This window comes from Oreochromis aureus, linkage group 3 (genome assembly GCF_013358895.1).
Source record: "Oreochromis aureus strain Israel breed Guangdong linkage group 3, ZZ_aureus, whole genome shotgun sequence".
NCBI lineage: Eukaryota > Metazoa > Chordata > Actinopteri > Cichliformes > Cichlidae > Oreochromis > Oreochromis aureus.
This window is the reverse complement of record NC_052944.1, coordinates 13,871,316-13,895,917: the sequence shown is the minus strand read 5'-3', so window position 1 is coordinate 13,895,917 and position 24,602 is coordinate 13,871,316. Positions and strand designations below refer to the sequence as shown.

The following is a 24,602-nucleotide window of genomic DNA, read 5'->3' as shown; positions in this document are numbered from 1 at the left end:
TGCCGGACACTGGCGCCACCGGGCCCTCTGACCACCACCAGTAGGCAACGGGTGAAGTGTCTTGCCCAAGGACACAACGACCGAGACTGTCCAAGCCGGGGCTCGAACTGGCAACCTTCCGATTACAAGGCGAACTCCCAACTCTTGAGCCACGATCGCCCCTAGGTAAAGGATGCTCAGCTGAAAGCACTTCACACAAGTCGAGCTGCCAGAGATTCACAGAATTTATATGAAATATTACATTTTTGTGATTGATATCGTTGACAGGACGATAAATGTCTTATATCGGGATATGAGATTTTTGTCATATCGCACAGCCCTAGTGTCCTGGTGGTGTCCAGTCAAAAACGTCTCCGTAAAAGCTTCAATCCAAAAGGCTCCAAAATCCTTCTGCTCATTTCCTCGCCGGGTTCTTGATGCTCTTGTACCAACTCTCTGTCATCCTCCTCGCTCCCTCTTTGCACTCACAGTCTTTGGTTTTCCACATGTGAGTGTTAATGATGCACAAAGTTTCACTGAGCAGAAGATGATTATCAGTGACGCTGTATTTAAAATACTCTTGTTAGAAATGTACGACAAAAATTCAGAGTTTTTTCTCTTGTTGTGTTTGTTTGAAGCTGCTTCCTGTTGGCTTCAGCTGTTTGGAGTTTCCATTTTCTAAACTTCTACATTCTGAACCTTCTTCAGCTCTGAACAGATGATGAAACACTGAATGATTTCAAGCTCACACTTTGTCTAATAAACTTACATCTTTCATTCTTTATACAGATTGGAGAGCTGTGGTTTGTCTGAGATCAGCTGTGATTATCTGGCAGCAGCGCTGAAGTCCAACCCCTCCCATCTGAGAGAGCTGGACCTGAGCTACAACAACCTGCAGGGTTCAGGAGTGAAGCATCTGTGTGGTTTCCTGGAGAGTCCAGGATGTAAACTTGAAACTCTGAGGTCAGTCAGCATGTTTTAGTTGTGCTGAGATGAATAGGATGTGAAAGTTGTGCTGACAGTAAACTGCAGACATCAGGCTGATATTATACTGATCCACACTCAGGATCTTCATGGTAAAGTCTGTTTTCTTCTTCTCTGGTTTAGTCCATTAAATAGAATAGAAAAATCCTTTAATTGTCCCACAAGGGGAAATTTGGTTGTAACAGCAGCCAGAAAGACACGTATACAAACAAACAGTACACAGGACACAGAACAGAAACATACACAATTTGTCTTACATATATACATCCAGGACAATGGTTACTATAAACAGAGTACTGTACAGTTATTAAGTTAAATAAAATGAACTACAAATAAGAGGCAAACCCAGGTTGTACTGCAAATCGGTTGATTTACTTTGGGATGATTACCAATGATCATCCCACAGATGTAATATTATCTACAGCTACTTTTAGTACCATTGATGTTAAGGTAGACTCTTTTTCTCCAATTGATCTTTCTGAGTTAACTTCAATAATTACTTCCTCCAAACCATCAACGTGTCTTTTAGACCCCATTCCTACAAAACTGCTCAAAGAAGTCCTGCCATTAATTAATTCTTCAATCTTAAATATGATCAACCTATCTCTAATAATCAGCTATGTACCACAGGCCTTCAAGGTGGCTGTAGTTAAACCTTTACTCAAAAAGCCATCTCTAGACCCAGCAGTCTTAGCTAATTATAGCCCAATCTCCAACCTTCCTTTTATATCAAAATCCTTGAAAGAGTAGTTGTCAAACAGCTAACAGATCATCTGCAGAGGAATGGCTTATTTAAAGAGTTTCAGTCAGGTTTCAGAGCTCATCACAGCACAGAAACAGCTTTAGTGAAGGTTACAAATGATCTTCTTATGGCCTCTGACAGTGGACTCATCTCTGTGGTTGTCCAGCTAGACCTTAGTGCTGCGTTCGATACTGTTGACCATAATATCCTATTACAGCGATTAGAACATGCTGTAGGTATTACAGGTACTGTACTGCAGTGGTTTGTATCATATCTATCTAATAGACTCCAATTTGTACATGTAAATGGAGAGTCCTCTTCACACACTAAGGTCAGTTATGGTGTTCCACAGGGTTCGGTGCTAGGACCAATTCTGTTTACATTATACATGCTTCCCTTAGGCAGCATCATTAGAAGACATAGCATACATTTTCACTGCTATGCAGATGACACCCAGCTCTATCTATCCATGAAGCCAGGTAACACACACCAATTAGTTAAACTGCAGGAATGTCTTAAAGACATAAAGACCTGGATGGCTGCTAACTTGATGAGTCCTTCTTAAAGAAATATCACACACGTAATTATACAAAAAATATTAAAAAGTACGTTTTTGAGGACTCATCAAGTGGAAATGACAAGATGGTGCCTGTGTTTGGCTTCGTCACCTGTGCCAAACACAGGCACCATATTACAGCTCGCTGGTATAGTTTTATACTGGCCACTATTGTCACTTGCAATATTATTACTGTTTTGTGTCTTGATTTTGTCTCTTCCACCAATATTTATGATCGGCGCACGCTGTTGTATATTAAAGACTCAATGGAGAGCTACTTTGACAGCTGGGACAGTTACAGGAAAATTTTTCCTCCACCTTTTGTCTGTTCCTCACCTGAGTGCACGGTACCATACATATCGGTGGGATTCAACACGAAGAAAAGACGGAGGGGAACCAGGGCCGGTCTTAAAGTGCGACTGAGAAGGTACCTAAGATTAGTTTCTTGGATGTGGGATGATTCCCGGTGCCTACGACCAATTCAGCTACTGTCACCTGGTGCCGACGCTACACTTCAATTCCAAGCCCGGAATCAATGGTCTGATGGCCCCATGCTCACCTTGCATCTGTCGTCTGACCACCGTTTTGATGGCAGAGGTGATGTACTACCATGGATACTAGCTTCAGTTAGCCCTGAAGTCACCGCCCGGCGTAACAGGTGTAGAGGTGCGCACAGGTGTTTAATTCGAGTGCCACTGCAGTCAGCTGTTGAGTGCACCAACCAAAGGGAACATCGATCAGGTTTGCCTTGCTCAACACTCGCTCAATCACAAACAAATCATTTATTTTAAACAATCTTTTTATGGAAGAATCTTTCAACTTCATGTGTTTAACTGAGACATGGCAACAAAACATGGATTGTATATATCTGAAGGAAATTTGTCCGACTGGCTGCTCCGTCACCGGAACTCCACGCCTTTTGGGACGTGGCGGAGGACTCGCTGTTGTGCACCGGGACAGATTCACATGCAGACTGATGAATTCGGATTCCTTCACTTCATTTGAGCTGCAGATGATCAAGGTTGGCTCTTTGCAAACCTTTTATTGTATTTTAATCTACCGACCCCCTGGACCTGCCGGAGTCTTTCTAGCTGAATTTAACGACCTCCTTGCATCTATTATTAAATAGGAAAAGGTCACTTTTCACTAGTGTGTTTGATTCCATTGGCCCCTGTATTGTGGAAATGATAAACTTTTCTCTTCATACTGGCTCAGTTCCCAGCTTCTTTAAACAAGCTATTGTTGAGGCAATATTAAAGAAACCTCAGCTGGATCCATCTCTTCCTAACAGTTATAGGCCAATATCCAAATTGCCTTTTGTAGCGACGATTTTAGAAAAAGTAGTAGTAGAACAACTTAACTATTTCCTGGATAAAAATGCTGTTATGGAAACTTTCCAGTCTGGTTTTCGTAAATTGCATTCCACTGAAACGGCCTTACTTACAGTATCTAGTGATATCTTGATGGCAGCAGTGCTCGTCCTTTTAGATCTCAGCTCTGCTTTTGATACTGTAGACCACAGTTTCAATATAAACAGACTCAAGAACTTGTTTGGGATTACTGGTGTTGTTTTAAAATGGTTTATGTCATATTTGTCTGAGAGATCTTTTACTGTTTGCATGAATCATGTGATGTTAGACTTAACAGTTTTACCGTGTGGGGTACCTCAGAGATCTGTCCTGGGTCCAATTCTACTTTATATATTCCCCCTAGGCCAAATTATTAAATTAAAAATATCTCCTATCATCTCTGTGCTGATGACATTCAACTGTACTGTTCCTTCAGGATTTCTGAGTTTTATAAATTGTCTAATTTAAGTAATTGCCTGACAGAAATCAACCAATGGTTGAATGACAATTTTCTCCAACTAAACTCTGGAGCAATAATTAGAGTTTCTGTTTTATCAGACCATATAGTCTCAGAAATTAGGCAGCATATCAGCTTCTTAGACCCTTCTGTTAAATCGAGCCTCAGAAACCTCAGTGCCATGTTTGACAGCTCGATGTCGCTCGAGCAGCATTCTAAGCAGCTGGTCCAAAACTGTTTTTATCATTTACGGAATATTTCTAAACTCAGACTAATGGTGTCAAAACCTGAACTTGAGATGATTATTCATGCTTTTATTTCCTCTTGTTTAGACTACTGTAACAGCCTTTTTACTTGTTTTAACAAATCAGCCTTAAATCATCTTCAGACTGTGCAGAATGCTGCAGCACGACTCTTAACAGGCACCAAGAGAAGATCGCATATTACTCCAGTTTTAGCCTCCCTTCACTGGTTGCCTGTAAGTTTTAGGTTTCATTTTAAAATTTTAGGTCTAACCTTCAGGACCCTTCATGGTCAAGCTCCCCAATATTTATCTGACCTTCTGAAACCACATTCATCTTCTTGAGCTTTAAGGTCATTAGATCAGAGACTGCTGGTGGTACAGCGCACTCATTTTAAAACCCGTGGTGATCGGGCCGTTCAGGCAGTGGCACCACGGTTGTGGAATTCTCTTCCACTATCTCTACGCTGCACAGACTCCATTGATTCTTCTGAAAAAAACAGCTGAAGACATTTTTATTTAGAAAAGCATTTTATTAAGTTCCTCTTATGTTGCTTTTATTGTTTTACATTGTTTTATATTTTCATTTCTTCTGTTGTAAAGCACTTTGTGATTTTTTTTTATCTGTGAAAACTGCTATATAAATAAATTTTACTTACTTACTTACTAACTTCCTGCTTCTTAATTCAGATCAAACTGAGGTTATTGTACTCGGCCCTGAAAATCTTAGAAATATGGTATCTAACCAGATTCTTACTCTGGATGGCATTACCTTGGCCTCCAGTAACACTGTGAGGAACCTTGGAGTCATTTTTGACCAGGATATGTCCTTCAACGCACATATTAAACAAATATGTAAGACTGATTTCTTCCATTTGTGCAACATCTCTAAAGTTAGAAATATCCTGTCTCAGAGTGACGCTGAAAAACTAGTTCATGCATTTATTACTTCCAGGCTGGACTACTGTAATTCTTTATTATCAGGATGTCCTAAAAACTCCCTGAAAAGCCTTCAGCTAATCCAAAATGCTGCAGCAAGAGTCCTGACAGGGACTAGAAAGAGAGAGCAGATTTCTCCTGTTTTGGCTTCCCTTCATTGGCTTCCTGTTAAATCCAGAATTCAAAATCCTGCTCCTCACATACAAGGTCTTAAATGATCAGGCCCCATCTTATCTTAATGACCTTGTAGTACCATATCACCCTATTAGAGCACCCGCTCTCACACTGCAGGCCTACTTGTTGTTCCTAGAGTGTTTAAAAGTAGAATGGGAGGCAGAGCCTTCAGTTTTCAAACCCCTCTTCTGTGGAACCAGCTTCCAGTTTGGATTCAGGAGACAGACACTATCTCTACTTTCAAGATTAGGCTTAAAACTTTCCTTTTGCTAAAGCATATAGTTAGGGCTGGACCAGGTGACCCTGAATCCTCCCTTAGTTATGCTGCAATAGACGTAGGCTGCCGGGGATTCCCATGATGCATTGAGTTTTTCCTTTCCAGTCACCTTTCTCACTCACAATGTGTTAATAAACCTCTCTGCATTGAATCATATCTGTTATTAACCTCTGTCTCTCTTCCACAGCATGTCTTTATTCTGTCTTCCTTCTCTCACCCCAACCAATCACAGCAGATGGCCCCGCCCCTCCCTAAGCCTGGTTCTGCCGGTTTCTTCCTGTTTAAAGGGAGTTTTTCCTTCCCACTGTCGCCACAGTGCTTGCTCATAGGGGATCATATGATTGTTGGGCTTTTCTCTGTATCTACTGTACAATATAAAGCGCCTTGAGGCGACTTTTGTTGTGATTTGGCGCTATATAAATAAAATTGAATTGAATTGAATTAAATTATTGCAGTTACAGTGCTGATGTAAACATCTATGATTGTTAGGAGCAGTTCTGATTGTACAGTCTGACAGCTGCAGGGAGGAAGGACCTGCGGATACGCTCCTTCATGCATCTAGGATGCAGCAGTCTGTCAGTGAAGCAGCTCTGCAGTTCAGCAACATTTACATGCATGGGGTGGGAGACTCTGTCCATCAGAGATGTTATTTTGGCCAGAGTCCTTCTGTCTCCCACCACCTGCACTGGGTCCAGGGTGCATCTCAGAACAGAGCTGGTCTTCCTGACGAGTTTATCCAACCTCTTCCTCTCAGCTGCCGATAAACTGCTGCTCCAACATACCACACTGTAAAAAATGACAGATGCCACCACAGAGTCATAGAAGGTCTTTAAAAGCGCTCCCTGGACTCCAAATGACCTCAGCCGCCTCAGCAGGTAGAGTCTGCTCTGACCCTTCCTGTAAAGAGCATCAGTGTTGTGGCTCCAGTCCAGTTTATTATTCAGGTGAACACCCAGGTACCTATAAGAGTCCACTATCTCAATGTCCACTCCCTGGATGTTCGCCGGTGTCAGTGTGGTGGGTCTGCGTCTCTGGAAGTCCACCACCAACTCCTTGGTTTTCCCGGTGTTGATCAGCAGGTGGTTCTGCTGACACCAGTCTACAAAGTCCAGAGTCCACTGTCTGTACTCTGAGTCGTCCTCACCTGTGATGAGGCCGACTATGGCAGAGTCGTCAGAGAACTTCTGTAGGTGGCAGCGTGGGGAGTTGATGGAAAAGTCTGCAGTGTAGAGGGTGAAGAGGAACAGTGGCAGCACAGTTCCCTGTGGGGCACCCGTACTGCAGACCAGCATATCAGAGACACAGCCCTGTGACCTCACATACTGTGGACGTTCTGTGAGGTAGTCCAGTATCCACTGGGACAAGTGTTGGTCCACTCCCGATAGCTCCAGCTTGTCCCTCAGAAGTCGTGGCTGGATGGTGTTAAAAGCACTGGAGAAATCAAAGAACATGATCCTCACAGTGCTTCCAGGCTTCTCCAGGTGAGTCAGAGCTTGGTGCAGGAGGTAGATGATGGCGTCCTCCACCCCGATGCCAGGCTGGTAAGCAAACTGCAGCGGATCCAATGAAGACCTCACCAGGGGGCGCAGATGGTTTAGAACCAACCTCTCGAGGGTCTTCATCAGATGAGATGTCAGGGCTAGCTGTAGCTGCTGAGGTCCGTGGGATGGGAGGTCTTTGGTACTGGTACCACACAAGATGTCTTCCACAGCTGTGGAACTTTCTCCAGTGACACAGTCCATCTGCGCAGCATCTCAGGAGCCTGGAGCTGATGCCATCTGGACCTGCAGCCTTCCGCACCTTGATCTTGCTAAGCTCATTCCTCACTTGAAGTGCTGAGATGGAGAGAGGGGATTTCGGGGGAGGGGGGTGTATGTTGGAGTCCACAGAAGCCGGGGGTGGGTGTGATGACTGGGAGCTGGGAGGTGTGAAGATGAGGAAGATTGCAGCAGGGGGACAATGCTGGGGGAGGGATGGGTGGTTGATCAAACCTATTAAAATATTTATTTGGGTCATTCACCCAGCCCAAGTCTCCAGCAGCCTGGGGTCAAAGGTCACGGCACACAGCAGACAGTCAGAAATATTCTAACTCTGATCATTTATCAGTTGTGACACTGTGAGACTTGATCAGAGGTGTGATCATCACAGCAGAGGCCTTTGTGTCAAAGTCACTGAGATCAAACAAACAGAAACACATGAAGCAGATTTTCCTCTTCTGGCTTTTTATAGCAGATAACCTTCAAAATATTCTGCAGTCAATCCAAAACTGAAGCAAACCACGAATCAACATGTGAACATGAGCTGATGCTGCTGAAGTGAAGCAAAGTTACAGAGGTTTGATTTAGAGATGAACCGATCCGATATACTTTATTTGGTCCATCCTGACCTAAATTACTGGATCGGATATCAGGGAGGAAAAAAAATGTAACTTGATCCATTAACTATCACCAAAGCGCCTCACAAACTTGTGACATGGTGTAAGCAGGCAGTGACCTCAGCGCGTGGGAGCAGTACGCGTCACATGATAGAGCAGCTGTGGTGTGCCAGATGTTGGCAGTGTGGAGTTACTTCACACTGAAAGCATCTGGAGCTTTTACGACGTGCTGCCAAAGCGGCCTCTCTGAGCAAGCTGTCCCAGAGACTTAAAGCAAGTCTGTAAGTTTATCTGTGAATGTTGGTAAAGGATCCCTACGTTAAGCTTAACAACCGATAATATGGAGCTCAGACGTCTGTGTGCTGTCATTGATAAGTCAGACCGTACGATGGACAAACTCATGTTTGACTTTGAAACAAACTGTGCTGTTAAACAGTTTCATTGTTCGAAAAATCAAAAGAAGGAAAAACACGACTTTTTCAAGTCTTTGTCCTGTTTTTATGAGAAATGTTCGACTTTAATGTGAAACATTCAGAGTTTTTTCTCTTGTTGTGTTTGTTTGAAGCTGCTTCCTGTTGGCTTCAGCTGTTTGGAGTTTCCATTTTCTAAACTTCTACATTCTGAACCTTCTTCAGCTCTGAACAGATGATGAAACACTGAATGATTTCAAGCTCACACTTTGTCTAATAAACTTACATCTTTCATTCTTTATACAGATTGAGGGGCTGTGGTTTGTCAGAGATCAGCTGTGATTATCTGGCAGCAGCCCTGAAGTCCAACCCCTCCCATCTGAGAGAGCTGGACCTGAGTAATGACTCCTCCTCGTCTGCCACTCACAACAACAACAAGCTGCAGGATTCAGTAGTGAAGCATCTGTGTGGTTTTCTGGAGAATCCAGGATGTAAACTTGAAAATCTGAGGTCAGTCAGCATGTTTTAGTTGTGCTGAGATGAATAGGATGTGAAAGTTGTGCTGACACTAAACTGCAGACATCAGGCTGATATTATACTGATCCACACTGAGGATCTTCATGGTAAAGTCTGTTTTCTTCTTCTCTGGTTTAGTCCATTGACTGCAGCAGAACAATGTTCACATTTCAAACCTTCAAAGAAGAAGAAAAATCCTCCACTGGATAGTTCACTGTGAAACTCTCCAACTCTTTATTCCAGCTTAAAGTCTGTGTGACACTGAAATCCAAAGCAAAATGTCAGTTTGCTTTACAGACAGCAGTTCAACACAAACATACACACATCATCCAAAACACAGTCCAACATCCAAATCTCCTCCACTGCCAGCATGAATGATGGGAAAGAGAAGGAGGAACACTCTGACATACAGGGTTAGAATGAGGTTCATGAAGCAGACTGTGAAGATCAAAGCTGCATTAGAAGCTTACATGAATGAATGAGTGGACAGAAGTGGACAGAGATCATCTGAAGCACTTCAAAGGCTTTAAATGAGCACATTTCTCTTTATTCTTTATCAACTCTGTTAGTTTCTCTCAGTTTTCTGTGGAATGAAGCTAACAGCAGGCTAATAAGATGCTGACCAATAGGTTTCTATTAAAGGTTGTAATTTGTATATGAAAAAGTGCTTTGGCTCAGCAGGGATCAGCTTACAGGTAGAATACAGCTGCTGGATGGGATTAGCATGTCATAGCTATCTACCAAACTGCTAACTGGGGAATTTCAGGCCATCTATGGATCATTTTGCTAACTGTTTATTCAGCTTAGGCTCACAGGGCTGCAGCCTGTGCCCTAGCTGTCATAGGGCAAGAGGCGTGGTCCACCTGCACAGGTGAGCAGTCCATCACAGGGCCAACAGAGAGAGACAGAGAAGCACTCTCTCACATCCACACCTACAGCCAATTTAGAAGCACCAATGAACCTAAGCAGCATTTCATTGGACTGTGGGAGAACATCCAACCTCCACAGAAAGGCCCAGCTGACCAACAAGCTTCAACCTACAACCTTCTTACTTTAAGGCACTAGTGCGAACCACTTTTCCCCATTTTAGCCCAAATCCTGCATCTTCCTGTTTCTGACTCCAGGCCAGCTCCACTAACACTTTCTCATCAGACACTGCCACCTAGTGGAGGAAGTCTTAGTTCCATTTGAAGCTTCAGATTACAGTTAGTTCCTTTACAAAGAGGTGGAGGTGGTGGGGCCACAGCACCATCATCACTGAGTGCCATAGGACACTTAACCTTTGTTTCCATATGCTGGGAACTTCCTGTTGTTCCAAGGAGGACTGGAAAATGTGAAAATCTCCCAGTCAGTTCCTCACAGCACACTCCAATCATTTCCCTCCCACAGCATCAGGACCAGGGCTTTTTTCTCTTTGGTCCCACTAAGAGATTTCCACACAAACACCTCATCAGTGGGACTCTCAGAGCTACCAGCCCTTTGCTACAATCACAAAGCTCTTCATTGAAATCAATGATATCAAAGCTGGAATCAAATGAGTCCAAGTCTTCTGCTGATTCAGCATCACATTCATCTTTGCTCCTTGTTCTGCATCCCAACCATGGACTTCATTCCTTTCCAAGCCAGCCTTGAGTGTCCTTTATTCAGCTCATCCTCTGCTTTACTTTTACACCTGATTTTAGCTGCTTTATCTCTCTTTCAACAACTTTCTGTGCCTCAATCTTTTCTTCTCTCCCTCATAACAAGACAGCTTCTTCTGCCTGGGAACATGTTGGAGTGATTTACTAATCCAGGGCTGCTTATTGGAGAAAATACTTCTTGTTTTCAAAGTAATCCCCATTTTCCCCGAAAGAAATGTCAGTAGAAATCGATGATCTAAGTGAGAACATGAGCCTTTAAAACGTCCCAGTGGGTGCAGTCAAAGCAGTCCCTCAGTTCCAGTATAGAGTCTTTGGTCCAGACTGGAACAACTGTGTGCCCAGTTTGAGCTCTCTTCAGTCCTGTGATCTGACAGACCCAGAGGGGCCATCACATCACATTTAGAAGCTCCCTAATGGAGCCACAACACATCTCCAATACTTAGTCTGTCTTGTTGGACCAACTGGAAGAAATGATTCAAGGACTTAGTCACAGAACAGAGATTAAAATCTCCAAAATCCAACTGGCTGCATCGGGGCATATAGTCTGAAACTCTGCACAGTTTCCTGTTTGAAGCTGCTTCCTGTTGGCTTCAGCTGTTTGGAGTTTCCATTTTCTAAACTTCTACATTCTGAACCTTCTTCAGCTCTGAACAGATGATGAAACACTGAATGATTTCAAGCTCACACTTTGTCTAATAAACTTACATCTTTCATTCTTTATACAGATTGAGGGGCTGTGGTTTGTCAGAGATCAGCTGTGATTATCTGGCAGCAGCGCTGAAGTCCAACCCCTCCCATCTGAGAAAGCTGGACCTGAGCTACAACAAGCTGCAGGATCCAGGAGTGAAGCATCTGTGTGGTTTTCTGGAGAGTCCAGGATGTAAACTTGAAACTCTGAGGTCAGTCAGCATGTTTTAGTTGTGCTGAGATGAATAGGATGTGAAAGTTGTGCTGACAGTAAACTGCAGACATCAGGCTGATATTATACTGATCCACACTGAGGATCTTCATGGTAAAGTCTGTTTTCTTCTTCTCTGGTTTAGTCCATTGACTGTAGCAGAACAATGTTCACATTTCAAACCTTCAAAGAAGAAGAAAAATCCTCCACTGGATAGTTCACTGTGAAAGTCTCCAACTCTTCATTCCAGCTTAAAGTCTGTGTGGCACTGAAATCCAAAGCAAAATGTGTGTTTGCTTTACAGATAGCAGTCCAACACAAACATACACACATCATCCAAAACACAGTCCAACATCCAAATCTCCTCCACTGCCCGCATGAAGGAGGAACACTCTGACATTCAGGGTTAGAATGAGTTTCATGAAGCAGACTGTGAAGATCAAAGCTGCATTAGAAGCTTACATGAATGAATGAGTGGACAGAAGTGGACAGAGATCATCTGAAGCACTTCAAAGGCTTTAAATCAGCACATTTCTCTTTATTCTTTATCAACTCTGTTAGTTTCTCTCAGTTTTCTGTGGAATGAAGCTAACAACAGGCTAATAAGATGCTGACCAATAGGTTTCTATTAAAGGTTGTAATTTGTATATGAAAAGTGCTTTGGCTCAGCAGGGATCAGCTTACAGGTAGAATACAGCTGCTGGATGGGATTAGCATGTCATAGCTATCTACCAAACTGCTAACTGGGGAATTTCAGGCCATCTATGGATCATTTTTGCTAACTGTTTATTCAGCTTAGGCTCACAGGGCTGCAGCCTGTGCCCTAGCTGTCATAGGCAAGAGGCGTGGTCCACCTGCACAGGTGAGCAGTCCATCACAGGGCCAACAGAGAGAGACAGAGAAGCACTCTCTCACATCCACACCTACAGCCAATTTAGAAGCACCAATGAACCTAAGCAGCATTTCATTGGACTGTGGGAGAACATCCAACCTCCACAGAAAGGCCCAGCTGACCAACAAGCTTCAACCTACAACCTTCTTACTTTAAGGCACTAGTGCGAACCACTTTTCCCCATTTTAGCCCAAATCCTGCATCTTCCTGTTTCTGACTCCAGGCCAGCTCCACTAACACTTTCTCATCAGACACTGCCACCTAGTGGAGGAAGTCTTAGTTCCATTTGAAGCTTCAGATTACAGTTAGTTCCTTTACAAAGAGGTGGAGGTGGTGGGGCCACAGCACCATCATCACTGAGTGCCATAGGACACTTAACCTTTGTTTCCATATGCTGGGAACTTCCTGTTGTTCCAAGGAGGACTGGAAAATGTGTGAAAATCTCCCAGTCAGTTCCTCACAGCACACTCCAATCATTTCCCTCCCACAGCATCAGGACCAGGGCTTTTTCTCTCTTTGGTCCCACTAAGAGATTTCCACACAAACACCTCATCAGTGGGACTCTCGGAGCTACCAGTCCTTTGCTACAATCACAAAGCTCTTCATTGAAATCAATGATATCAAAGCTGGAATCAAATGAGTCCAAGTCTTCTGCTGATTCAGCATCACATTCATCTTTGCTCCTTGTTCTGCATCCCAACCATGGACTTCATTCCTTTCCAAGCCAGCCTTGAGTGTCCTTTATTCAGCTCATCCTCTGCTTTACTTTTACACCTGATTTTAGCTGCTTTATCTCTCTTTCAACAACTTTCTGTGCCTCAATCTTTTTCTTCTCTCCCTCATAACAAGACAGCTTCTTCTGCCTGGGAACATGTTGGAGTGATTTACTAATCCAGGGCTGCTTATTGGAGAAAATACTTCTTGTTTTCAAAGTAATCCCCATTTTTCCCCGAAAGAAATGTCAGTAGAAATCGATGATCTAAGTGAGAACATGAGCCTTTAAAACGTCCCAGTGGGTGCAGTCAAAGCAGTCCCTCAGTTCCAGTATAGAGTCTTTGGTCCAGACTGGAACAACTGTGTGCCCAGTTTGAGCTCTCTTCAGTCCTGTGATCTGACAGACCCAGAGGGGCCATCACATCACATTTAGAAGCTCCCCTAATGGAGCCACAACACATCTCCAATACTTAGTCTGTCTTGTTGGACCAACTGGAAGAAATGATTCAAGGACTTAGTCACAGAACAGAGATTAAAATCTCCAAAATCTAACTGGCTGCATCGGTCATATAGTCTGAAACTCTGCACAGTTTCCTGTTTGAAGCTGCTTCCTGTTGGCTTCAGCTGTTTGGAGTTTCCATTTTCTAAACTTCTACATTCTGAACCTTCTTCAGCTCTGAACAGATGATGAAACACTGAATGATTTCAAGCTCACACTTTGTCTAATAAACTTACATCTTTCATTCTTTATACAGATTGAGGGGCTGTGGTTTGTCAGAGATCAGCTGTGATTATCTGGCAGCAGCGCTGAAGTCCAACCCCTCCCATCTGAGAGAGCTGGAGCTGAGCTACAACAAGCTGCAGGATCCAGGAGTGAAGCATCTGTGTGGTTTTCTGGAGAGTCCAGGATGTAAACTTGAAACTCTGAGGTCAGTCAGCATGTTTTAGTTGTGCTGAGATGAATAGGATGTGAAAGTTGTGCTGACACTAAACTGCAGACATCAGGCTGATATTATACTGATCCACACTGAAGATCTTCATGGTAAAGTCTGTTTTCTTCTTCTCTGGTTTAGTCCATTGACTGTAGCAGAACAATGTTCACATTTCAAACCTTCAAAGAAGAAGAAAAATCCTCCACTGGATAGTTCACTGTGAAAGTCTCCAACTCTTCATTCCAGCTTAAAGTCTGTGTGACACTGAAATCCAAAGCAAAATGTGTGTTTGCTTTACAGATAGCAGTCCAACACAAACATACACACATCATCCAAAACACAGTCCAACATCCAAATCTCCTCCACTGCCAGCATGAAGGAGGAACACTCTGACATTCAGGGTTAGAATGAGTTTCATGAAGCAGACTGTGAAGATCAAAGCTGCATTAGAAGCTTACATGAATGAATGAGTGGACAGAAGTGGACAGAGATCATCTGAAGCACTTCAAAGGCTTTAAATGAGCACATTTCTCTTTATTCTTTATCAACTCTGTTAGTTTCTCTCAGTTTTCTGTGGAATGAAGCTAACAGCAGGCTAATAAGATGCTGACCAATAGGTTTCTATTAAAGGTTGTAATTTGTATATGAAAAAGTGCTTTGGCTCAGCAGGGATCAGCTTACAGGTAGAATACAGCTGCTGGATGGGATTAGCATGTCATAGCTATCTACCAAACTGCTAACTGGGGAATTTCAGGCCATCTATGGATCATTTTTGCTAACTGTTTATTCAGCTTAGGCTCACAGGGCTGCAGCCTGTGCCCTAGCTGTCATAGGGCAAGAGGCGTGGTCCACCTGCACAGGTGAGCAGTCCATCACAGGGCCAACAGAGAGAGACAGAGAAGCACTCTCTCACATCCACACCTACCGCCAATTTAGAAGCACCAATGAACCTAAGCAGCATTTCATTGGACTGTGGGAGAACATCCAACCTCCACAGAAAGGCCCAGCTGACCAACAAGCTTCAACCTACAACCTTCTTACTTTAAGGCACTAGTGCGAACCACTTTTCCCCATTTTAGCCCAAATCCTGCATCTTCCTGTTTCTGACTCCAGGCCAGCTCCACTAACACTTTCTCATCAGACACTGCCACCTAGTGGAGGAAGTCTTAGTTCCATTTGAAGCTTCAGATTACAGTTAGTTCCTTTACAAAGAGGTGGAGGTGGTGGGGCCACAGCACCATCATCACTGAGTGCCATAGGACACTTAACCTTTGTTTCCATATGCTGGGAACTTCCTGTTGTTCAAGGAGGACTGGAAAATGTGAAAATCTCCCAGTCAGTTCCTCACAGCACACTCCAATCATTTCCCTCCCACAGCATCAGGACCAGGGCTTTTTCTCTCTTTGGTCCCACTAAGAGATTTCCACACAAACACCTCATCAGTGGGACTCTCAGAGCTACCAGCCCTTTGCTACAATCACAAAGCTCTTCATTGAAATCAATGATATCAAAGCTGGAATCAAATGAGTCCAAGTCTTCTGCTGATTCAGCATCACATTCATCTTTGCTCCTTGTTCTGCATCCCAACCATGGACTTCATTCCTTTCCAAGCCAGCCTTGAGTGTCCTTTATTCAGCTCATCCTCTGATTTACTTTTACACCTGATTTTAGCTGCTTTATCTCTCTTTCAACAACTTTCTGTGCCTCAATCTTTTTCTTCTCTCCCTCATAACAAGACAGCTTCTTCTGCCTGGGAACATGTTGGAGTGATTTACTAATCCAGGGCTGCTTATTGGAGAAAATACTTCTTGTTTTCAAAGTAATCCCCATTTTTCCCCGAAAGAAATGTCAGTAGAAATCGATGATCTAAGTGAGAACATGAGCCTTTAAAACGTCCCAGTGGGTGCAGTCAAAGCAGTCCCTCAGTTCCAGTATAGAGTCTTTGGTCCAGACTGGAACAACTGTGTGCCCAGTTTGAGCTCTCTTCAGTCCTGTGATCTGACAGACCCAGAGGGGCCATCACATCACATTTAGAAGCTCCCCTAATGGAGCCACAACACATCTCCAATACTTAGTCTGTCTTGTTGGACCAACTGGAAGAAATGATTCAAGGACTTAGTCACAGAACAGAGATTAAAATCTCCAAAATCTAACTGGCTGCATCGGGCATATAGTCTGAAACTCTGCACAGTTTCCTGTTTGAAGCTGCTTCCTGTTGGCTTCAGCTGTTTGGAGTTTCCATTTTCTAAACTTCTACATTCTGAACCTTCTTCAGCTCTGAACAGATGATGAAACACTGAATGATTTCAAGCTCACACTTTGTCTAATAAACTTACATCTTTCATTCTTCATACAGATTGATGGACTGTGGTTTGTCAAAGATCAGCTGTGATTATCTGGCAGCAGCCCTGAAGTCCAACCCCTCCCATCTGAGAAAGCTGGACCTGACCTTCAACAAGAAGCTGCAGGATTCAGGAGTGAAGCATCTGTGTGGTTTTCTGGAGAGTCCAGGATGTGGACTTGAAACTCTGGGGTAAGTCAGCATGTTTTAGTTGTGCTGAGATGAATAGGATGTGAAAGTTGTGCTGACACTAAACTGCAGACATCAGGCTGATATTATACTGATCCACACTGAGGATCTTCATGGTAAAGTCTGTTTTCTTCTTCTCTGGTTCATTTTTATTTTATTTTACATGATGAAACACTGAATGATTTCAAGCTCACACTTAGTCTAATAAACTTACATCTTTCATTCTTTATACAGTTTGTTTGGCTGTGGTTTGTCAAAGGTCAGCTGTGATTATCTGGCAGCAGCGCTGAAGTCCAACCCCTCCCATCTGAGAGCGCTGGACCTGCAATCAAACAAGCTGAAGGATCCAAATGTGAAGCAGCTGTTTGATCTTCAGCAGAGTCCAGACTACAGACTGGAGTGGCTGGCGTAAGTAGAGTGATGGAGTGAGTGGGTGGTGCTGTCAGATGTTTGGATGGAATTCCTCCAGTTAACAGCTGGAACCGTCCATCTGGATTGTTGGGCTTGATGTTGGGGTTTCTACAGAGCTCAGAGTGGACACACCAAGGTTCTTCTAATGAATGAAAGTCCAAACTCAAACTAGGAGGGAAAAACATTTTCATCAACTTCAATAAAAATCCAACGATTAGAAAAAGTGAAGCAACAATGAGTCCTAGTACAGTCCCAGCACTGAAGTCCCTGCTGCTCTTTATACTGGATGTGCCGCATCACTGACTGACAGCTGATGAAGAGTCTCTGGAAACACTCGTTTATCTCCTCTGCTCTTCCTTCTTCTCTCTGCAGGTGGAGCTGATGATGTTAAACAGGACGGTGTGTGTGCTGAGAGAGGAGGAGCTGTGTCCTGATGATCCAGAGAGGTTGAAGCAGCAGCAGCTTGTGTGTAGAGACGCTCTGACTGGGCCATGTTACTGGGAGGTGGAGTGGAGAGCAGAGCTTCATCCAGCAGTGACTGACAGAGGAATGAAATGCAGATGACTGTCAGTGCTGCAGAGTGAACTGCTCTGAGAACAGCTCCACTGTCAGACACAATGTAGAGTCCAGCATCATCCCTGTGTGTCCCTCTGGATCTGACAGAGGATCATCAGTGTATCTGGACTGCTCTGCTTCTGCTCTGTCCTTCTACAGTCTATGCACAGTCTCTGTCTCACTCTGGCTTCAGACCCTCCTGGATCAAACTCACCTGGAAAGGGTTTCAAACATGGCTGAATATATTTGATATATACTGTAGATGTACTGTAGAGTGAGATACTGCAGTTGTAAATACAGTCTGTGAGCAGCTATGAGCTGAAAGATCTTTCTAGAAACACAAAATGTTTTCACTCTTCTGTTGCTTTTTCATATATTTCCACAACATTAATATTGATCCCACCTGTCTCACCTGTTTCATGCTTTTATACATAATAACAGGACACGTGTGATCTGAGCGCTGTTGTGGTTTCTGTGCTGCACGTCTTCATTTAAATAACAGAGACATCTAGTGGTTCAGAGGGAGAACTGCAGGAGCTGGATCTGTGTTTTAGCATGGAAAACTTGTTTATTCTTATCTTTTAGGCGCAGATACAAATATGACAAACATCACTGTAAGATACAAAAGGTCAAATCAATTAGCAGAGGGAACAGTGATTACACAGCAATGTAAGAATAGAAACATAATCATGAATATGGACGTGTATGCAGATGGAAGCAAACAAACAGGATGTAACAATAAATTAAAGCCACAAAAAAAAAAACAAAAAAAAAAAACAAACAAACAAGGGGAGATAATTTGATCTCAGGAATCCAAATCAGATGATTTCAAGTATCAGAGAGTTTTTCTGGTTTGTTTTCTTGAATTCATTTTTTCTATAATTTCAATTCCTTGAATAAAACAACAAACTTAGGGGATGATTTTGTAATCCGACTTTATGTATGAAAGATTTGACTAAACATAAAACAATCTTCCAACTCAGTCGTCATTCTTATCTTGTGAAATCAAACCAAATGTTCTGTTGTCTCTAAATCAGGGATTGATGAAATTTTTGGTTTCAGCCATTTATAAACATGTTTCATGTTAAATTGGAGTCTAAGGCATTGTTTAGAGCAGAGGTTCCCAAAGTGTGGAGCCTTCACCCTAGGTGGGGTGGATGTTGTTTTGGGTGGGAAGTTTGAAACACATTGTTCTGTCTGTTAATGAAACTTTATGAAGTTTATGTAGGATGTTGTTCCTATTTTGTCTTCAGGGGAATCACTTCTCTGTAAAACTGTCAGGGCTCTGTGTGCAGGCAGGCGGAGGTGAGGATCTAAATGCAGGGAGACTGAATGCAACTCAAAAACCACAGCGTTATTGCTGGCAGAAAACAAAGCAGAAACCAAACCAGGGAAAACACAAACTGGAACACAAAGGCAAAATCTGAGGGTACAATGCGACGCTAAACACTGCAGGAAACACACAATAAATACACAGGCAGGAACATGAGGGAACGAGGAACAGGTGTGAACACAGCCGGGAGAAATTAGACTTAACGAGAAAAAAAAAGACTTAACGAGACAGAGGAAACGAAACTTGAAACACATAAGAAAACAGGAAATCCACAGACTGAACACATAACTCTGACAGGGAACAGAAGGAACACAGTACAGGGGGCAGAGTGCAGAGTGCCAAAGCGCTCACAGGCGCTTTGGCACGGGCGAGGTGCCCATGGCAGCAACCGCTGCTTGTTGAGAGTAGGAACGATACATGGTTTCACGTCAAAAAGTCGTCATAATTAAGTCTCCAATAACACAAGAAAAAGTCGCCAGATTTGTCGCTAGTCGCTTTTTAGAAAAAAAGTCGCTAAGGGGTCTGAAAACTCCCATGTGATGTCTATGTTGTGTGTGTAAGGTCGGGGGCCGGGTTCATTCCACTGCAGGGCAACCTGCCACTGCATGTGGCGAACACAATTTGAACTTGAACTTGAATATGAACTTGACAAAGTCGCTAAGTTGGCAACACTGGCTGAATCGCAGGGTAAGCGAATCACTCAGGACTCGCTCACCCCCTCCCTTCCTATGCTGAATCATAGCGTGAACGAATCACTCGATTTACATGTCAACAAGACATGTAAATCGCACGTCTCTCTGCAGAGTGGTTTAAGTTCTGCAGGGCGTCATAAATGTGTCTCTTCCAGTTGTTTCCATCACTGTTCATAGGACCAGAGTCCAAATGTATGTAGAATAGACATTCAAACATACCAGTTGAGTTTGTTGTTTGTCAACATGGGTCTCAGCTATTGTGAAAGCTGCAGACCTCTTCAGCACTCTAGTTTTATGGCCTCTACCAACCCCCATCACCTCACTTCAGGCCTCTGTCCTGTGGGGGATATTTATGCCTCCTCCATTATCCATCCTCTGCAGGAAAAACCCTCTGTGGAAAGGGTGCTGGATCCAGTTATCTTACTGCTGTTATGATCCCAGCAGTCTTCAGTGTGTAATCGTATGCACAGTACAGTGACACAACATTAGGTGATGTTCATAGGAAACTGCTGTCATCACCACCATAGCTTCTGGCTCCTGCTTTTCACAGAATCATGATGCCATCCTTGGACTCCCCCTGCGTTGTCACTTTTGGAGCTTGGCACGCTCTCCTCATCCTTCAGGTGCCCGTCTGTTGTCCACAATCTCCTCTCTTGCTTCTCACTGGGCCTCAGAAGATTTCTCAGGAGATTCCTTTCAGCAATACTCTGACTGCTGCACCTGTATTTCCTTGCTAGGAGGAAAAACTCCTCCTTGGAAAGCATGTCAACAATCATCAAACCACATTCTTTAGTTCAGTGAGCTTCATTTATGGACCATCAAAGCCTCATCTGAACACAGATGCACCACTTACATAGGTTTAATACCTGTTGACTAACTGTTAATCACACAAAAATCATAAAAACATAGTTTAGAAAACATAGAAAACATAGTTTCATGTAACTCTGTAATTCTGGACCCCTCCTCTTGACGCATGGACACTCCCATGAGTCAACTCATCAAACCTAGATTCCTGTCTGAAAGAAAAAGGTTAGCCAGATCATGTCCCAGGCAACATCAGGGCATCTCCCCCTCTGGAGCAGCACCACCCCGGACCTATAACCCTGCAATAAAAGCTGTTAGTGTGTTTTGCATAATAAGTTTGCTTCACATCTGGCTCCGCCTGGAGCCTGCATACACACCATCATGGCCTGGAAAACAAGATCTGGAAGTGAAATCAAACTTCACACTTATAAACAATTATATCATAAGAGTAATAAAGCATTCAGCATCAACAGGACAAGTATCATGTGCAGGTTTTCTCAAATCAGTAAACTACAATTATTGGCATAATTTGCCTCAGACATGGATCATCCCATGTACTCAGTTAACATTAATGTAATCGGTGACTTCCCTTAAGCAAAGTCACTCCATGTATTTAACACTAGGAGCTCAGTAGTGGCCAGCTAATGAGCCCCATATTAAACTATTCCACAAACACTACATCTCTTATTTGCTTTCTCATGTTACTTGTCCATCTCTGCTGAATCCTCTACATGCACTCTTAGACAAACAACATTAGCAACACACATGGACAATCCTGGAGGTCAGGCACAAATTGACAGGGTTCCAGAGGTGCTGTAAAAAGACCATAAAGTTAGCCATCCATAGCTGTGGAAAGAAGTGGCACTAGTTTCAACACAGGGAATGTTTCACATGTTATTCACATCGTCAAAGTAACCTTCACATTTCTCCAACAACACAGTGTAACAGCATCACCAACTCATAACCTGTAAACACAGTTCTCTTCAGACATGGACCCAGAAATCCTGTAGTAGAAAAACATCAACCAGTTGTATCCTGGTATAAATCACATGATCAAATCACATGAAGAACTGTAATGCTGTAGAAAAGTTAGCACTGCGCAGGTGTACACACACTTTCTCACAGTCACCTCTGTGAGCAACACAAGGTAGTGAATAACACCCCTGGTAGATGCACAGACACAGAAAGTGGCATTTAAAAGTTTAAATCATCACGCAACCTCGAATGTTGCTGTCATCTTTCTGCTCCTGTAAAAAGAAACACACATAGATTCATCTGCACCTTTGTCAGGTGGGGGTTAACGTCGCACAGTGATGTCAGTCAGTCTGTCAGCTTCTGTCCGCTTTTACCAGTCAGTCAGTTTTATTTTCTCTCACTCATGCATTCATTCATTCTTCCTTTGCTGACAGTGGAACCTATTGTCGCCTTTAGTTTCCACTCTTAGCAAAATGACGTCATTTCAAAAGAAAAGAATTTAGACTGGATTTCCTCGTTGAATCCTTTTGGACAGGAACTTATTTTCTAATTGTCCCAGATAAGTGACTTTCTCCAGAGCCCATTTTAATGTGGAGAAACTCACTTGCAACAATTTCCTCGACGACGTGTCGTATAGCGCTTCTGTTCTAATCGTGCAGATCTGCTCAAACAGAGATCATCAAACAAAACTTTCAGTGCACTGTGAAAGTATCAAAATAAAAAGGCCTCGTTAAGTCATGACACATGCTCCTCATCTCAGGAGGGTAAATCATACCATTAGCATGGTTTATCATACCATCATACTAATTGGTAGGCTCAACTTCACAACAAAAGAAAAATCATCAGCTAGATAAACTCCAACCCAACCATCAGCCACACAACACACAACATAATCCTCATGTCTTATTAGCTATGAATCTCATCTGTACTTTTTACTCATTTAGGCCACAGATTTTATTTAGTTTTCCTTTTTCCCCCGTCATCATAAAATATGTGACATGTTGTCATACATTTCACAAAAGAAGTTTGTTCTTATGTATTCAGAGTTGTGTATCTGGGTGCAGGATTCACTCGCACATCACAACAGGAAACTCAGTGTTTTAGAGTCTCCACTCTAACAAACTCCAACACATCCCATTCACTCGTGCTAGAATTCAATCACCTTTCATTGATCTAAGAACAACCAACTAATTTGCATATCAGCTATTAACCCACTAAGTTGACAGGACAACAGAAATGCATGTTCAAAATATTATCACAAAAATAGAATTTCCCTCATACAGTAAATTACTTGTGCTGCATCAATCAGGCAGAAAGCATCTCCCAATTTACTATATTAACAACTAAATTTATTGTCTGATCACTGGTTGGTCAAACCAGAATCTTTTTTCCCACAAAATTTAAACTGTTGTCCTGCAACCTAGAGAGTTAACTGTCAGCATTGGATAAATTCAGCATTTGATAGCAAGTGTCTGTTAAATTTACACTATTTTAACACTGATGAGAGATAACAAGCTGATCTTCATTGCATGTGTGTTTGTGTTATTAGGCAGGTTTAATCAATGTCTCTGGAGCTGCATCTCCAGCAGGGCATGTTCTTAAAGCTGCCTTTCCTACACACTTCTCTGCTATTATTTGATCATCATTTTTTTTCCTAACTAATGTGCTATGAGTCCACTGGTCTTTGCATCACACGAGGTGACTTGGACAAGATGATAAACAGACTCACATGCTTAAGATGCTGTCTAATCTTCATGAGCTCTCTTGTGTTTGTGTTAGTAGGGTTAATGCATGTTCTGCTTGTGTGTGTGATTTTGTATATCTTTCTTTTTGCAGTGGTTCAGATTCCTTCTCAATTTTCCACTTAAGCAGTCAGTATTATTTTCCCCAGGTTTGCTAACCCAAATTTTGATTTCCCACATTAAACAACAGCACTCTCTGTGTTCTTACCTCCTCTCACTCTGTTGTCCTCTCCCACTTCAACAGTCCAATAGCCGGCAGTTCTTCTTCAGCTTTGTCCTGTGTTCCACTGTCTCTTCTTGCCATTTTCTCCAAAGGTGGCAAATGTCAAACTCCAACAGTCTCCTCAGCTCTCCTCAAACGTCCTTTTCACATGCACAGTGACTTTGCAGCTTGCTGGAAACACAGTGTCATTCATCCAGTCAGGATGATGGTTTGCTCTTCTTCTCCACTGCGGTTTGTCCACACTGCTGCTGCTTGCTGGGTCTCTTTGCTCAGGACTTTGCTGCTGTCTATTTATCTGCCATGTTATTGCTCTTGGGGCTGCATTCCTTGTCTTCAGGGAGGAGTGAGAGCTCGCTTGTGAGGTTGAGGGACACATGGTGCTGTATATAAGTTAGCCAAAAATTGGCCTGAACGTTTCCAATGATATTAAACTATAACTTTCTTCCAACTGCTGCATGTGGAAAATTGATCCAGGTCTGCTTTTCATCTGAAAGTGACAAAACTAAGACTTTTCCATTATTATTATCACTGCTTAACCAACACACATCTCTCTCTCTGTTTTTGAACTCTCCTTTCTTAAAAGCAGAAAATGAGATTGTAGTTGTTCTTGGCTGATAAACACAAAACCTTTTTCCTATTATTTTCCATCTACAATGTAGATTTTGTCTCTTTTTTTACTCTTTTTTTCTTTACACTAGCTGGTGACCTGCAGAATCACCGCTCTCACAATTTGTGACAATTACGTTTACACAGCGCACACACACACTGCGATGTCAGGCACGTTCACACTCACTTTTTTCATCTGCATAAATAAAACATATGGCTGATGACATGTGCCATGGTGATCCATAAGTATGATCACAAGTTTATTTAATTATTTTTCAACCCAACAAAACAAATAAACAAAAACATGATGCTGATGCTATGAACACTCTACACACATGAGTCGAGATCCAGGAAAACTGCTGCGCATCTGAAAGAAGAAGCTGAACTCACGGATACGCTGCATACTCGAGTTATCATAGTTCTCTTCCCCTTTCTTTGATGAGTTCTCAGCCAGCTCCCAATCTGATAATGTGTAGCTTGCTCATCAGCTCAGAAGAGACCGCAACGCAACCTCACACAGTGGTTGCGTGCTTTGCCCACAGTGGCAAAGACTTGCAATTCAGCTTCTCCATCATGTAGTTTTCAGCTGTTTCACACAGGGTTCAGCATATTAGTTGTTTTCACAGGCGTATTCTATATCTCAACAATAGCTCATAA

At 42.8% G+C, this 24,602-nt stretch overlaps 1 protein-coding gene across 1 annotated transcript; it reads left to right on the top strand.

Annotated features, from left to right (window-relative positions):
• The first annotated feature begins 915 nt into the window (after positions 1-915).
• LOC120438878 (NACHT, LRR and PYD domains-containing protein 1-like) lies at positions 916-17,522 on the top strand. Its single transcript, XM_039609413.1, has 5 exons — positions 916-942; positions 8,789-8,992; positions 16,431-16,607; positions 16,839-17,012; positions 17,388-17,522. Exons 3-5 carry the CDS (start codon positions 16,435-16,437, stop codon positions 17,395-17,397), a joined length of 357 nt encoding a protein of 118 aa, XP_039465347.1. The 5' UTR covers positions 916-942; positions 8,789-8,992; positions 16,431-16,434; the 3' UTR covers positions 17,398-17,522.
• Positions 17,523-24,602: the final 7,080 nt, after the last annotated feature.